This window comes from Prosopis cineraria, unplaced genomic scaffold (genome assembly GCF_029017545.1).
Source record: "Prosopis cineraria cultivar Desert tree isolate PC_DT_omini unplaced genomic scaffold, ASM2901754v1 PC11, whole genome shotgun sequence".
NCBI classification, from domain to species: Eukaryota; Viridiplantae; Streptophyta; class Magnoliopsida; order Fabales; family Fabaceae; genus Prosopis; species Prosopis cineraria.
In genome coordinates, this window is record NW_026555342.1 from 23,046,126 (window position 1) to 23,062,609 (window position 16,484).

General features: G+C 29.3%; 1 protein-coding gene and 1 long non-coding RNA gene across 2 annotated transcripts; both read left to right on the forward strand.

The window, feature by feature from the left end:
- Nucleotides 1-505: 505 nt before the first annotated feature.
- LOC129286344 (agamous-like MADS-box protein AGL21) lies at nt 506-4,590 on the forward strand. The gene is made up of 5 exons (XM_054922326.1): nt 506-585; nt 764-994; nt 3,516-3,594; nt 4,050-4,111; nt 4,482-4,590. The coding sequence occupies exons 2-5, from the start codon at nt 813-815 to the stop codon at nt 4,588-4,590; spliced, it is 432 nt and encodes a 143-aa protein (XP_054778301.1). The 5' UTR covers nt 506-585; nt 764-812.
- Nucleotides 4,591-4,677: 87 nt separating this feature from the next.
- On the forward strand, nt 4,678-5,640 carry LOC129286580 (uncharacterized). Its single transcript, XR_008587486.1, has 4 exons — nt 4,678-4,721; nt 4,813-4,893; nt 5,251-5,342; nt 5,454-5,640. It is a non-coding gene; the product is annotated as an uncharacterized LOC129286580 (long non-coding RNA).
- The last annotated feature ends 10,844 nt before the right edge of the window (nt 5,641-16,484 follow it).

The window sequence follows — 16,484 nt, forward strand, 5'->3', positions numbered from 1 at the left end:
CTGTTATTATCACAGTTCATGAAATTAAATTATTAATTTTTTATTTGAGTCTATTATTTTCCCTGATCAATCACCTAGGCAAGACGGGATGGGATAACGCTGGTAAAAATGCAAGAATGACGTCACCATTCGCTGCTCATGGCCGACGGCCAGTCCATTACTCGAAATGTGTGAGGGCTCTCAGTTTTGATCATCCCACGTGTCGCCACGCCATACGTCAGATAATGCCAACCCTGCGTCACTTCTCAGGCCCCACCATTCGAGAATCCCGAGGACTCACTTGTCCACTCGCTGGCACTTCAAGCGACGAACACTCGCTCTCCCTGACAGGCACCTGTCCCTCGCCATCAGTCTACGATCAACCTACGTAACCCTCGAGAGTTTAGGTCAACATCTCGGCCAGAAAACCACTATCGGTTTTTCCACTGCCCAAAAAACCTGCTTTATGACCCCAAAAATCGAGTCAGACGGATCAAAACGGCTTGACAAGAATCTGAATAAAGTATTCAAAGCACATCAATCCTCCAAAGCCTCTCTAGTCAGGACCTGCGCCCAAATATACCTGTCTTCTTCTACAGTTGCTCTGTAAGTTCCAGCTTATCAAGCATATATATGAACTATTTATTACAATTTTTTGTTTTTATTTTATTGATGCTTATCAAGCATATATATGAACTATTTATTACAATTTTTTGTTTTTATTTTATTGATCTTTTAGTTATATGTATGTGTTTTGTTTAAGAGTTCATTTGATGAGTTTCAGCTTTGTTACTGATTTATGTGTGGCTGCTGATCTGAGAAGCCCTAGAGAGATGGGGAGAGCAAAGATTGCGATTAAGAGGATCAACGATTCAACAAACAGGCAAGTGACTTTCTCAAAGAGAAGAAGTGGATTGCTCAAGAAAGCGAGGGAGCTTTCGATCCTCTGCGATGCACAAGTTGGTGTTATCGTCTTCTCTAGCTCTGGCAAGCTCTATGAATATGGAAGCTCCAGGTTCCTTATTATTAAGTTCAATTCCCAGCTTAATTATGTTTCCTCTTTTCGTTGCTTTATCAGAAACTATTATAGTATCTATATAATTTTCAAACTGTTCTTCTGATCTCTCCTTTCATCTCAGTAATATGCCTTTACATAATCTTTTCTGGGTTTTTTTCCTCCCAAGATAAAATGTGATGATATTCTATCTGATACTATGCGGTTATGTTCCAATTTTAGCAACAATCCTGTGTTGTCGTTGGACGTCCTAGAAGAAATTAACATGTTTTCTTTCTTGTTTGTGTGTGTGTTTTGGGGGGGGGGGGGAGAGTAAATGCAAGCTTGATAATTGATGCTTTGGATTTGTATATCTGTTTGGCTATTTTTTCTCATCTTATTATATATACTTGTATATAGGTTTATTGATATATAAAAAAGCTGTGCATGAAATAGTGTATATGTAACATTATAAATAAAAGAAGTCAACTTTTTTGGTTAAAAGTACTTTTACATAGCAAATTTCGTAGGCATGCTCCAAACTCTGAAGAACACGTTAAAACGCTTTTATGCAGGCGTTCACATGCTTGCATGCATACATACATACAAATGTATAACTATATATACCATGATAAAGGTCTATATTAAATTATGATAAGGATGTGTCATGTGCTGATTGTGGAGTGCATATGAACCTGGTCTGGGTTAGTAGTACTTACAAACCTAAAGGGGGAGGGGAAAGAGAAAGGAGATAGAAGGACAGAGAAATGAAGATGGCGTGAAAGGTTTGGAATAGTTTATTCAATCAATTCAAAGTCTAGTAAATACTCTCTCCGGTCCCATTTATAAGTCCAATTTTAGAAGGTGTATTTGGTTCCATTTATAAGTCACGGTGCGTCTTTTTAGGTAATATTTGAGAGGTATTTCCAAAATTACCCTTTATGAGAGAGAAAAAGTAACAGGACATTACTTTTTAGATTTGTTATATAGGGGTATATTTGGAATTTTACTTACTTTTATTCCTTGTACTTTTATTGTATTGGTATTGATGAGGTTGGTAGAAATGATTTATAAATAGGACCGGAGGGAGTATATGGTATGTAAATTTGGGTCAACCCACTTGGTTGAACCTATAAATTGTTAAACCGGTGTTTTCGCTAGCTTTATAAAATAATTTATTTATAGCTAGTTGGATCATGATTCAACTATGGTTTTTATCATTTATTTTTTGAATCAGTGCTTTGACTAATCAGGTTTGCAATATCTTGAGTAAATAAATAGATTGTAGCCTTATTTATAGAGCTTTAACTCTAACATTAACTCTAACTAGCTAAAAATATATCATTTTTAAAAGTGGTGATAATATCTTGTTATCATAAAAAGTAAAGGAGAAACTATCCAAAAGAAAATACAACCTATCTAACATGCATAATGAACAATTATTCAAATAAGATATATACTCAGTATCACATGAATAGGATGAGAAATATATTTTGAACCACGAAGCCCTAGCTAGCACATCCCATGGCCTCAACCTTCTCCTAATTCAGCGTTAAAGTCGCTCATCAACTACTTAATATTATGACCAAATCTATAAAAGCTCTCCAGTTTATCGTTGAAATCCATCAACCTCTAGCTGTCTTAGTAAATGATCTTTGTGATGATGATACGTATCATTTTCCTTAATGCATTAAATAAGGGTAATATGGAAGATATATGTAATAAATATCTCATTTGTTGTCTTATTGAAGGGTCAAAATTAAATTCTCCCTGTAAATGTCTTACAAAAAAGATAGGAAGGAGTATATTATTAAAACAAGCAAAAAACATAGGAAGAATAATCCATTTTAGCTCAAAAACTAAACATGCGTGTTATTCTTTTAATATATGATAAATCAACTGAAAAATTATAAATTATCTTTCTAAATAGCATGAAAAATATTCTAAATAGCATTCAAATATAAGAGTTAAAAACATATAGTCCTTTCAATCCTTATTATAAGGTACTTTCAACCACCTTACTAAAACCAAGCAAGTGTGGTTAAATCATTAACTTTGTTTGAAAATAGAATAAACTTTTAATTTTAACCCTATTCAAATGAAAAAAATTAAATTTACATTATATTCTCACTCATAATAATGTGTTTAAATAGTGTAATATTTGACAACTCGTAATTAATATCTTATGAAGTGTTTTATATTAAAAACAAAAAATTCCTTCCAAAAGTTACCCTATAAAGGGTCGGGAGGGAGTGAGGATGGAGGGAAAATAAGAAGAGAGAGAAAGAGAAAGATCTATTAAATCCAATGCACCAAGCATTAATGCCTTCCCTTGCCTGTGAAAGTTTATCCCAACAATGTCCTCAGGGAGCTTGCCCTAATAATGTCAAGTTCAATAAATATTGTTTAATCTTCAAAGTTTATAATAAATATTGTTTCTCGCAAGTTGTAATTTCCACAACAATGATACGTACAAAGATTCTATAACATGCATTTATATATTTTCATCTTATTTTGATTGAGTTATCTCTGCTTACGGCAGCATGAAATCTATCATTGACCGCTACAACGAACAACAAGCAGATCAATGTCAGCTTCTAGATCCTGCTTCAGAAGTCAAGGTACAAGATCAAAGTAAATACCATTCCTCAACATATTTTTGAGTTTTCTTCATATAGTTCATGTTATAGTTACTCTAGCTAGTACAACAGTCCATCAAATTTTCATACTTCCATTGCCTTTTCAGTTCATCACCAAGCAATAATATTATTTCACAGAAAAATGGGTGAATTAGTTCTGCTGGCTAAGTGTGAAGCACCATGTCATATACATGATCTAATGATATTAACACTATATAACTAGAAACTAGCTATCTCCCATATATGGAGCCATGCATGTCTCTTGACATGACCTCATCGAAACTGCTAAATAATATTCTTGCATCTTCATATTTATATCTTGACTCAGAATTCATGTCTTCTTAATTCCTCATGATTGCATTACGCTTTATCCGACATAATGTTCAAGCTATATATGTAGATATATATTTGATGATATATGTTTTTCCATTTGGTAGTTTTGGCAAAGAGAAGCAACAGTCTTGAGGCAACAACTGCAACACTTGCAAGAATGCCACAGGTAACAAAACTTAATCACTACTCTATTATAAATAAGAAAATCAGATATTGGAAGGGGAGCATTATTATTTTTTTCTGGCAAAATTTTGGTCTCAACATGGGGGGAAAAGGCAAGTGATCGCATGTATTGAGAATGTTCCCCCGTTAGTGCCCAACAGTAACTACTAGAACATGACATAATATTTGTATGCAATCAAAAAAAAAAATGCAAATGAACAGAACAGTGCAATAGACTAACATACTCAACTATCATAAACTCTCTTTTCAATAGCAATTGTTTCTTTCCTTTTATATCCTCTGAATTTAAGAAACTGGAACTACTTAGTAAACCAGAACTCATTTCCTGTTTTGGAAATTAAATTAAAATGCAGGAAATTGATGGGTGAACAACTTTCTGGTTTGAGCATTAATGAATTGCGAAATTTGGAAAATCAACTTGGGATAAGTTTAGGAAGCGTCCGGATGAAAAAGGTTTCATAGATAAATTCAACTCAGATCTTCATTTAATTTAACATGTCTCGCCACTTTTACTGGACAAGCGTTTAATTTGATCATTAAATTATCCTCAGGAGCAATGTTTAAAGGATGAGATTAAAGAGATGCAACACAAGGTATTCAAGAATACTGTTTCTGATCTTGCCTTGTATGAAATGTGTTCTCGAAAATTCTGACTAATTTTATTGATGTGCTATTATATTGCAGGGATATCCAATTAGTCAAGAAAATGTAGAACTCTATAAAAGGATTGAAGTCATTAGTAATGAAAATGCAGAATTACGGAAGGTAATTAAGTTGATAAATTTTTTTTTATCAAATTAGGTCATGTACATGTGCTATTCATCTTTCCATTACATAATTTATCAGTCTCACAAGCGTATACCTGCTTATAAAATCAACAAGCTTGCCCTCAAAAGAGAAAGGATGGAAGATGATGATACCATTTACTGTGCCTACACTATTTATTAAAGTTAAATTAAATGTTTGCCAACACATGGTTGATCCTAGTGGAAGGAGTTACCTCCAATTAAACCTAATAATAATTGAACATGACCCAATCAGATAACCATATCAAAATAAAAAGTTAAACATTTCAAGTTTTCTTTCGAAGACTAAATGGAGTGTCATTTTTCTTTTAATTAGACTTGTGAAGGGTTGCATGCACCAACCTATCTGCGGCTGAGCCAGCCAGAGTCTCAATCTTGTGAGCCACCAACCAAAGCAACGGCACTGGGGTATGTCACTTAAACTGATGATGAATAAACTCACAGTTTGAAATCACACACCTTTTATATGTGTTGTTCATTCTGAAAATTACAACAAAGCACTTGATTCCTATATGACAGATTACAGCTGCTTTAGCAACAGCTCTTTCTTGTAGGAAGACCAAGTTTTCTGCAGAGGAGACAGTTAGAATCAAAACAGCATCAATTCCAAATATATGAAGTTCCATCAGGAATCAGTTATCTCAAGGTTCAGCACAGGGGATATAACAGGATATTTTTCCGTAAAATTGAGATGATAAAACTCTCAATCGTACCTAGTGTTGAATTATTTACTTTGTAGATCTGCTCTGATCAAATAAATGGAATTTGGAGAAATAATTGTTTACCTTTGATGAAATATAACCATTATAACAAACTTCTAGGATTGTCATTATGTTATATCTTCGTCAATCTTTGATCACGAGTCCAAAGTCAAGAGAGAAGTTCAGATTTTTTTAGCTCAAAATTTCTGTGTCTTTTATATTTTTTAGATTATATTTTTGACTAAATAAACAATCTTGATAAATAAATATATAATCCAATATAGCTTAGCAAACAATGTACAAAGATTTGAAGTTTAAATTAAACTTCATCGTGTTAATGGTCCTCTAACCTAATGGCATCATACTCATCATTGGTCGTATTAACTCGCTAGTTCAATCCCACTTGATGCTTGTGTAATCTAATAAAAAAAAAAGAAATTATAGTAGCAGTTAAGTTATTACCACGTATAATGAGTCACATATCAGAGAGCCTTGCAAGATAAGTAGGATTTATAAGTTTAAAGGGCTTTTCCTTTGGACTTGTACTGATGATATTAATATTTTCATTAAGAGGCTGGTATCACAGAAAGGGCTATTCACAAACGGTTTTAACTGGCAAAAGGCTGAATAAATTGTTATAGAGTGGAGCTGTTAGGGATATCGTCTCTTGATGAGGTGACATTGTAATAAGTTTCACATTGAAAAACCTAGCAAGATAACAATAACAAGAGATCGGTTTACTTGGAAAGGGAGTCATATCATCTTAACTAAAAGCCTTGAGTTTAAGACTTGGAAATGCATCAACATTTGGTAGTAGATCAGCTTCTGCTTGAAAGTGTCACAACCTAGCGCGATCCAAATTAGTGGAAGCAATTGGCTTTTGGACATGGGAGGATTCGCTACCAAAAAAAAAAAAAAGATTTGTATATAGATAACATCAATTTCCATTGTTGGAATAATGAGATGTTAATGTTAATGGATTAGGACGACACATTTCATCTGGACTAGTGTATATATCCCATCATTTGTTGATGACCTACATTTGGCCATATTCTTTGCTAAAAATATGATACATAAATTCTTAAATTTTTGTTTTCTCTGATGTTAATTAAAATAGGAAGAATTATTTTAAGGTCTTATTCAAGACAATTAATTATTCCTAGGTTTGTATCGTCATTCTCTTAAGCTCAGTTATCAAAACTTAAGAGTAATTAATTGTTGTGATTGGAACTTATATATAATTCTCCTACTAAAATATTAGAGGGTTTTGATTGTTTCAGAGAACAAATCTTCGTCAGGATACAAGAACCCTGTCACATGGACCGGACCAATTACACACAGTAGTAGATCCAAAAGAGCTAAGAGTTATATTCAATTCAAGGACATAAAACTAAACGTTAATGGGTTAAGCACTTATCAGGTTATCAAGGTTAATAAATGGTATATATCGACGACCTTATTATGAAGAGCATGCGTACGGTATCACGGGCCTTGCATTGAGAAGAATAATTTATCTGATTTAACTTTAATTTCAGGATTTTGTTTTTATAATTTAAGTGTTTACACGAATCATTTACAAGAAATACAGCCTTTCTTGTGTTTTCTTCTCTCATTCTATTCTTCATATAAACTAACTTCTAGATCCTTCGACCTTCGTTATAAATATGATGTATATGATTAATACCTCTTTACCTATTTGATTAGTTTCCAAATCTCCAATACTCTTTCTTTAAGGTAGTCTCGCTACTAAATTTTCAAATATATGAAATTCTATTAATTTTTATATCACAATGATTGGCTATAGTATATATTAAATTCTGTAACTTTATACAATATTTTATTTTGGTCCTTAATTTTATAAAATATATTCAGTTATTTAATCCTAACACCACGTTAGTTTCATCAAGCTAATTTTTTACTTTAAAATTTTAAATATCAATAAAATATTTTTAAATATTGAAATATTAATTTTATTTCATTTGAAACTAGCAATGTTAAATTAAAAAACTAAAAAGATAATTTTCAAAATTAAAAAAATAAATTAAAATTTTATATAAAGTTAGAAAACTAAAAGTATAATTTAGCTCATTATGATTTGAATTCTGAGCATTTAATTGCTCTAGCTAGCTGAACTTTTTTATTTGCTTTTATAATTGATAGGTTTAGAATATTTGAATAGTTTTTTTCTTCAATTTTTAGACGAAAAAGAAAATCCTCGGCCAACCATAAAGCCTACTAATCCTTCTTAGAGTATCAAGTGCATAGAATATACATATCTTCTAACTATATTTGCTTCGTAGGTACCAAATATTAAAAATTGAACCTCCACCACTAACAAGGTTAGCTCCGTTGGTTAGGCACTTAGCCTATAACTCATAAAGTTGTGGGTTTAAATCTCAATACTAATGTGAGGATTTTGTTGGTAGTTGATATGTAAAAACTTTTTGAATTTGAAAGCATGTCATGGCCCTAATAAGCTCCCAAAAACCCAACTTACTTAACATTTTGCTATGGAAAAAAAAAAAAGAATTGGCCCTCCAATTGTTTGCTTTAAAGACATACTCCCTATGTTTCCTATGTTTTTTATATACCAATAAAAAATTGTTATTTAGTGTTGAAAGTATATGAAACCACAACAATTTTTTAATTTTGCTTCTAATAATGTGACAATTAATATGATAATGGTGGTTAAAGCACACAATTAATATCCCTTCCCCTTATCAAGATACAATGAGGGGGAAATTATCTAATTATTTGAAATTACCATGACATGTTCACTGGTTCACTCTCGAATTTTGCAAATGCATGGGTTATGACAAGTAATAAAATATGAGTAAAATATCATTTGCACAATGATTTGTATTGAAAATACAGTCAAAAGATTTCACAATTTCAATTAAGTTGAACACGACACAAGTAGTTGGACAAAATTGATTTTGCCAATTATATTAAAACTAGAAAATAAAAAAAAGGCAAATGATTTTTAGACTTCAATTATGGATTGGGACCTAGGATTATATAGCTCCTTATATTTCATAATACTAAAATTACTTCCTCTTATAAATGTTTTAACGAAAATAAGTGCTAACTTAGAACTATAAAAATACTTAAACAAACTCTTGTAAGTCATAAACAAGTGTTTAATATAATTAATTGCTCAATATCTTATTACAATTAAAAAAACTTAATTTTAAATGTAAAGTTAGCAAGTGTATCTTTACCTTACTTACAAAATCATCCAACTATCAAGAAAACTTCAAATTCTTGCACTATGATATTTTATACAAGTTATATACTCAACCTAACCCTTTTAAGCTTCACCCTAATTAACAAATCATCTATATGATAGCCAAACACTTTAAAAGTACTAAGAGAAGAGTAAAATAATCCATACAATCACAAAAAGAGAGATCAAGAAAATTATGTTATAATCCATACAAGAATCCTAAATATGTGATTATCTTATTCTTAGAAGCCATATTGGACATGGTTATTCATAGATATATAATTTTCTTATCAACAGATATAAGTATAATTTATCTTAAAACTTTTTTAAAATGTAAAACAACATTTGATGATTTATCATATAATTACAAAATAATTAAGCAATTATGATTACATCAAAATTCAAATGGATATAATAAGTTTTTTGGCCAACCAATGGATATACAATTGAAACGCATGAAGGTATTTGGTACTCTCATTTCATATAAAAGATTTCATTTTTGTTTTTCGGGTCCACATGTTTGTTTATTATATAATATAAAAAATTCTTCTATAAATATATTCATAAATAACATAACTTATCAATTAGATTTGTTCAAGATACCTCGTTAATTGAAATAGAAAATGCTATGACATTGGTATTTAGAATGCTTTTTCTATCATCAAATTGTTATGAAAAGCACAACGTGGGCTCACATGCTCTCTCTCTTTTTTTTTAATTTTTTGAAGGAAAAGATAGTGATTATATTATTATAAAAGAAAATAATTTACATGAAGGTTAAAAGAAAGATGTGTGAACTAGGACCACATATCCTTCTTAATTAAGTCTGGGTCACAAGGTGAAAGGAAAATAAAATTAATGGACGATAAAATGGAGCAAATGTCCTCAAAAATGGCTGAGGGAAACATCTTTGGACTATTGAACTTGAAGAAGAAGCAGTGGATGGGCTCACCTCACATGCATGGCAGGCTATTAAATGTTGTACGGATATACTCCTCCCTTCCAAATTATAAAATATTTTTAAAAGAGATTTATTATCTTAAAATATAAGATATTTAAAAAAATTAAATTTTTATTAAATAGATTTATTTTAATATTACTCTTTTTCTCTCTCTATTTAATATTAATTAAATGTAAATTTAATGTTATTAAATGAATGATATTTTAAAAAGTTTATATTCTTATTTTTGATAATATTTAATACATAATTTCAAAAATATCTTCCAACAAATTCTTAAAATATGTGCAATTTTTTAATTTTTAATAAAACTATTCTCACATATCAAATCACTCTTTTTTTAAATTTAGAAGCAAAATGGAAAAGTGAATTATTTTTAGGACAATTTTATTATTTTAATTAACTCATTTTGGTTTTGGTGAGTTAATTAAAATTTAGCAGTGACTTATAAAATGACTGAATTGAGTATAGTGAAAATAGGTATTTGAGCCTAAATAAGAATTTGGATTCATTGAGTTGTTAATTGCAATCAATGAATGTTTCACATGATATAATAATAATTGTTTGATCTACTTGAATGGTTGTAAGAGATTTTGTTATATAACTACTTAGAAAGTATCAAATTTTAAATTTTTGAAATAGATAATTTATATTAAAAGTGTTTTGACAGTGGTATTGTTTTGAATTTTTAAAAGAAAATATATATGAATGAATAATGTTATAAATTCTGAAAACTTTGATTGGAAACTCGAGTAGCCACATGACTTGACTTAAAATAGTTTGCCCCTCCTTCAAGCTTCATATATGACATCAATTTTTTTTTTGGCCAAACATATATGAAATTAATTAAACTCAATATTTTACTCTTTACTATGATTACTACTTTTTTTTTATTTTTTTGTTTTTGACTGTCGTTTTTTGCTATGCTCTATTTTTTAATATTTTACAAAAGTTAGCGTGTAGAGAGGGGGGGGGGGGGGAAGGGGGGCCATGATAAGACATTTTTAATCACTTGTTAGGGGAAGGACAAGAATAAGCACTCATCCTCTTCGCTGACATGATTTGCAGATCAACTTGTATTTATCTATTTATTAACGAGATAATTACTTTAAAAACTCACTTAATATAATTAATTACTTTAAGTTCTTTAACAGTAGATTTTAAAAAATCGTTCTTCCAAATTCAGCTGTTAATAAATTTAAAAATAATTAATTATATTGAGTGATATTTGTATATAATTTTTCCTTATTTGTATTGATTGAAAAGGAAAAAGGGATGTTTTGCTTTAAATTTTGAACAAATATAACTTTTTAATTCAATTTAGAGATGAATTTTAGGCTGTTATGGGCCTAAAAAAGGAAGCCAGACGGCAATTTTTTCAGGATGCATAGCTTCTTTATGTGCATAGCTATATATAATTTCCTATAGACTTTTTTGCCATCAAATTTCCTAAAGATTAAATTGAAAATCTCCTATTTATATCTAAATTCGAAATAATCAAAATATCAGTTTTATTTATATTATATTCATCGCTTTTTATATAGTAGGAAAAAAAAAACTCGTTTTGTTAAAAAAAGATCTTTTTAATTTTTTATAACGGTAGAGAAAAAGCAATATTTTACTCAATTTCGTTATTCAAATTACTAATGATTTACTGTGTGATCTTGGGAAAAAAAAAATTCTAGACAGTCACTTTGCCAGTTTGACTTTTTCCACTGATCTCTGTCCATAAATTACATAGAGAAATTAAATTAAAAGTTTCTTTTTTATTGAAAACAATTTTATTAGAGGTACTGCAAATGTCATTAATGGCTGAAATAGACATTAACCTTAAAGTCAAGCCCAAATGAACAAATTTCAGATTTAAACATACGTTTCAGCCCACCATTGGCAAGCCCAGTTCTTCACCATTTTAATCCTTTTTTTTTTATTTTCAAATTCCAAAATTAGAGTATTTATATAAACTCAAATTAATTCAGTGGCCCGTTCTTAATTTTTTTTTTGGTACAAGGTCCATTATCAACTTAAGTACCATATTTAATGGTGCATTTTAAGCCCAGCCCATCCATCTGGATTGGGTATTAAGTATTAACGAACCAATCACCCGTATCAAAATGTAAGTAAAATTTTAATCATCTAACGGAGTTTAAGAAAATTAGTTAAATATAATAATTAAATCTGAAATTAAATATCTTATACTAAAATATCCTTGTAACTAATGAAATAAGTTTGTTTTGTGAAAATAAACTTTGATCTTTTGAATAGTAATTTGAGAAAATTGTGATAAATACGTTTAAATTTTGTTGTTTTACTTATGAAAAAGAATAAAGCTTACAATAGTTTTCCTATAATAAAAAATGAAGGGAGTACAAAATCTAAAAAACCAAAAAGGTGTGGGAATTAAAAAAAAAAAAAAGAAAGAAAAGGTCGGAGTTTCCTTCCTCTATTCAATTTCATCCACCGTTCATATGTGTGTTTGGATGGCACTTTTGGTTTTTCTGATCATAATTATGCAAATATTGAAAGTTCATCTGAAGAACATTGAAAGTACATTCACACAAAAATGGTGGTTTTTGCATTTGAAATGTGGGAGTTGGACCATTAATAAGAGAATTAAAAATTTTAACTGCCATTTTTCTCCCGTCCCAAATTATAAAATAATTTTAAAGGTATTTTGTTGTTTCAAAATATAAAACAGTTTGACAAAATTAAGATTTAGTTAATAATACTTTTTTAATATTATCCTTTGAGTGCAAAAGATAATTGAAATGATTGTAACTTTAAAATATTATTAAATAAAAGATATTTTTTGAAGTTTATTGAGAAAGTAAACTAGTAAAGTGTCATTATTAAGTTTTCTTAGTATGTGTAATATTGTTTCAAATTGTTTTATAATTTGAGATGGAGGGATAGTGTGCATGATTCAATTAGAATCAAATTATATATCATAAAAAATGATTAGTCATGTTAAATTTTCATTAAAATGTATACAGAGGTATTTACATAATTTTTTTTGTTCAACATATCAAACTTTACATTATTAAAATTTTTATGATTTAACATATCAAATTTATATTATTTATGACATAATTTTTTAGTATATATTCAATATATAAAATGTTATACTTTCTCCATTCAAAAATATAAGGTTTTTTTTTGAGAAATTGAACGTTCAAAAATATAAAATATTTTTAGTCTTTTAAGATATAATCATTATTTTTTTTCAAAAGTGTCCCTATTGATAGTGACTTTATATTTATTGTAAAGTATCTAATATGGATAAATATGAAAAGATAGAGTTAGTTTAAAAGTAGGTAATTATTTTATTGGAGGTGAGATTTGGTTAAAAATACTTTATATTTTTGAATGGAGAGAGTATTGTTTATACATTTTTAATTATATTTTTTTAACAACTACATTCTTATATTGTATAAATTATTCATCCCATTAATTTTTATATGACTTATATATTTTCTTAAAAGGAAAAATTTTATATAATAAAAATAAAAATTGCATATCATAATCCAAGTAAGACTCTTGTGTATAAAAAAAAAAATGTCATGTTTTTTTAGTGATTATATATTTAAAAGTACTTTTCATTATATAATATCCAAACTAGTTCTAATTTAGAAAAAAATTAATCATTTGGTTCTTATAATTTTAACTTAATTATAAATTAATCTCTGAACTTTGACTTATTATAACTCAGTTTTTGAAGTTTTGATTTGGTTGTAACCTGGTCCCTAAACTTTAACTCTTGCAACTTAGTTATTATATTTTTAATCCCTTAAATATTGATCTTTATATCTTAAAAATTAAAATTATGTTAAAGTTTTTTATTAATATTTTAAATTACTAAACCCTTTTAATTTTTATAAATATTAAAAGTTTAAAATATTTTTATAATTTTATTTTTTAAAATATAGGAACTAATATTTAAATTGTTGAAACTATAAGGATTGAGTTGCAACTAAGTTAAAACTCTAAGAACTAAATTACAATGAGTTAAAGTTTAGAAATCGAGTTATAATTTGATCAAAACTATGTGAACTAGATGATTAATTTTCCTTTTAATTTATCCAATTGATTTTTTTTAAAATATATTCAAACATAAATTTGATTATAATAACTAACTTTTATTAAATTAATTTTTGACAAACTAAATTTTGACAAATAGAATTCCCAGCTAAAAACTAAATGCGCTACTATGCTAATGGAGAATATATATATATATATATATTTTTTTTTTTTAAATGGCTCTTGATACACAGACCAAGAGAAAGAGAAGAAGGTTACTTAAGGAGCATGCAAAAGGAAGAAAGAGACAAATCTAAAAGACCTAGATTCAAAACTCTGATAAGGATAGTTTTTTTTAATCATTATTTATGTCTTATAAAAAGCAAGAAAGACATAGGGATAGTTTTTTTTATTTTTTTTATTTTGGCCCCCTCTAATTTAGATAACCATGAGAGGCACAGATTTGAAGCGAGATTCAACTTAGTATGTCTAGATTAAAAGTTGCAAAAATGTAGGTAAAATAAATTGAGATTTATAAATTGAAGTTAATTCCAGAATAAATAACTATAACATAATTTATATTTGAATGGCCTTTTGAATTGCATTTATTATTAAAAACTAGAACCTCATACTTTCAGTTTCCATGTAAATGAATGAGTTTTTAGGCCAAAAGTTATTTTGACTATTTTTTTCATGGTTTTTAAAATCGGATCAAATCGGCTAGTTGAACTAGTGAACTAATAGCCTAGCCATATGTTTGGTTTGGCCATGTCTTTGGATATAAGCGAAGACTTTCAATTTCTTTAAGAACTCTATAATCCTGCAAACACACCAAAATAAAATCAAAGATAAAGAAAACAAACAAATAAACAAAACACAAGTAAAGAGAAAATAAACTCAGGTTGCCTCCCAAAAAGTACTTGGTTTATAGTCCTCAGCTATACTCTCTCAGATCATCAAGGTGGATTAACTAAATAGACAACAGACTTCAATCACTCTATATCACCTCCCCAATAATGCTTGAGTCTTTGTCTATTAACTTTGAAAAATCTATTTGTTCTTTCATCAAGAAACTCAATTGCTATAGAAAGCACTTTGAAAGGGCTGAATTATCAAGATTTTAGCTTTTTCAAGGAAAAAATTTAATGTTGAATTGAAAAGAAGTACCAATTGTCCTGGCTCAAAGGTCCGATGTAAGATATGTTGATTATGCCATCTCTTAGTCCTTTTCCTTAATGATAGAGTTTAGCACTTTCAAAAGCATAGAGTCTAAACTCTTCTAACTCATTCAGCTACAATATCCTTGAAGCACTAGCTTGCTTAGGGTCCATATTCAATTATTCAATTGCCCACAAAGATTTATGCTCTAATTCTATGGGCAAGCAACATGCCTTCACAAAAACCAAATGGTATGGTGACATCCCAATTGGAGTTTAAAAGGTAATGTGGTAAGCCCATAAAGTGTCATCAAACTTGTCTGACCAATCTTTTCTAGTAGGACCTACTATCTTCTCAAGTATCCCCTTGATCTTTCTGTTAGTCAGCTCATAAAGATCATTGGTTTGTGGATGATAAGCAAGGGACATCCAATAGTGGACTCCATACTTTGATAAGAGAGCTTTGAATTTCTTGTTATTGAAGTGAGTACCCACATCAGTGATAATGGCTTGAGAAGTACCGAATCTTGTAAAGATGTTCTTCTTTAAAAATTGGATCATAGTATTACCATCATTTAATTGATACGTTATGGCCCTTGCCCACTTGCTCAAATACTCTATAGCAATGAGTATCTATTGATTTCCTCTAGAAGAAGGAAATGGTCCCATGAAATCCATACTCTAAACATCAAATAGTTCTACTTCTAAAATCCTAAACTGAGGCATCTCATGTCTCCTAAAAATGTTCCTTGTCCTTTGACATCTATCACACTTGGTAACAAATTGGTGAGCATCTTTAAACAAAGAAGGCTAATAAAAACTAAATTTAAGTACTTTAGATGTAGTTCTTTGTCCCCCATAATGCCCCCCATATGTAGACGCATGACATGCATGTAAAATGACTTGTTGTTCTATTTTTGGAACACATTTTCTAATGATCAAATCAGCATGTCTTTTAAACAAAAAAGGTTCATCCCAAGTATAAAAGTCAACATCATGCAAAAAAATTTTCCTTTGAAAAGGCTTCAAATTAGAAGGTAACACTCTACACATAAGATAATTCACAATATCCATATACTATGGTAAATCACAAGTACTAACAATAAATAATTTCTCATTATGAAAATTTTTAGTTATCAACAAGTCATCACCACAATTAGAAACATGAACAAGTCTAGACAAATGATCAACAACCTGATTTTCAATTCCTTTTCTATCAATAATTTTCACACCAAACTCTTGCAGCAACAAAACCCATCGAATGAGCTTAGGTTTAGATTCTTTCTTATTCAACAATACCTAATAGTAGTATGATTAGTATGTACTATAACCTTAGCACCCATCAGATAAACTTTAAATTTTTTAAAAGCAAAAACAATGGCAAATATTACCTTTTCAATAATTGAGTAATTTACCTATGTGCCAACTAATGTTTTGCTTGGATAATAAATAGGATGAAAGATCTTTTCGCGCCTTTGTCCAAGCATTGCT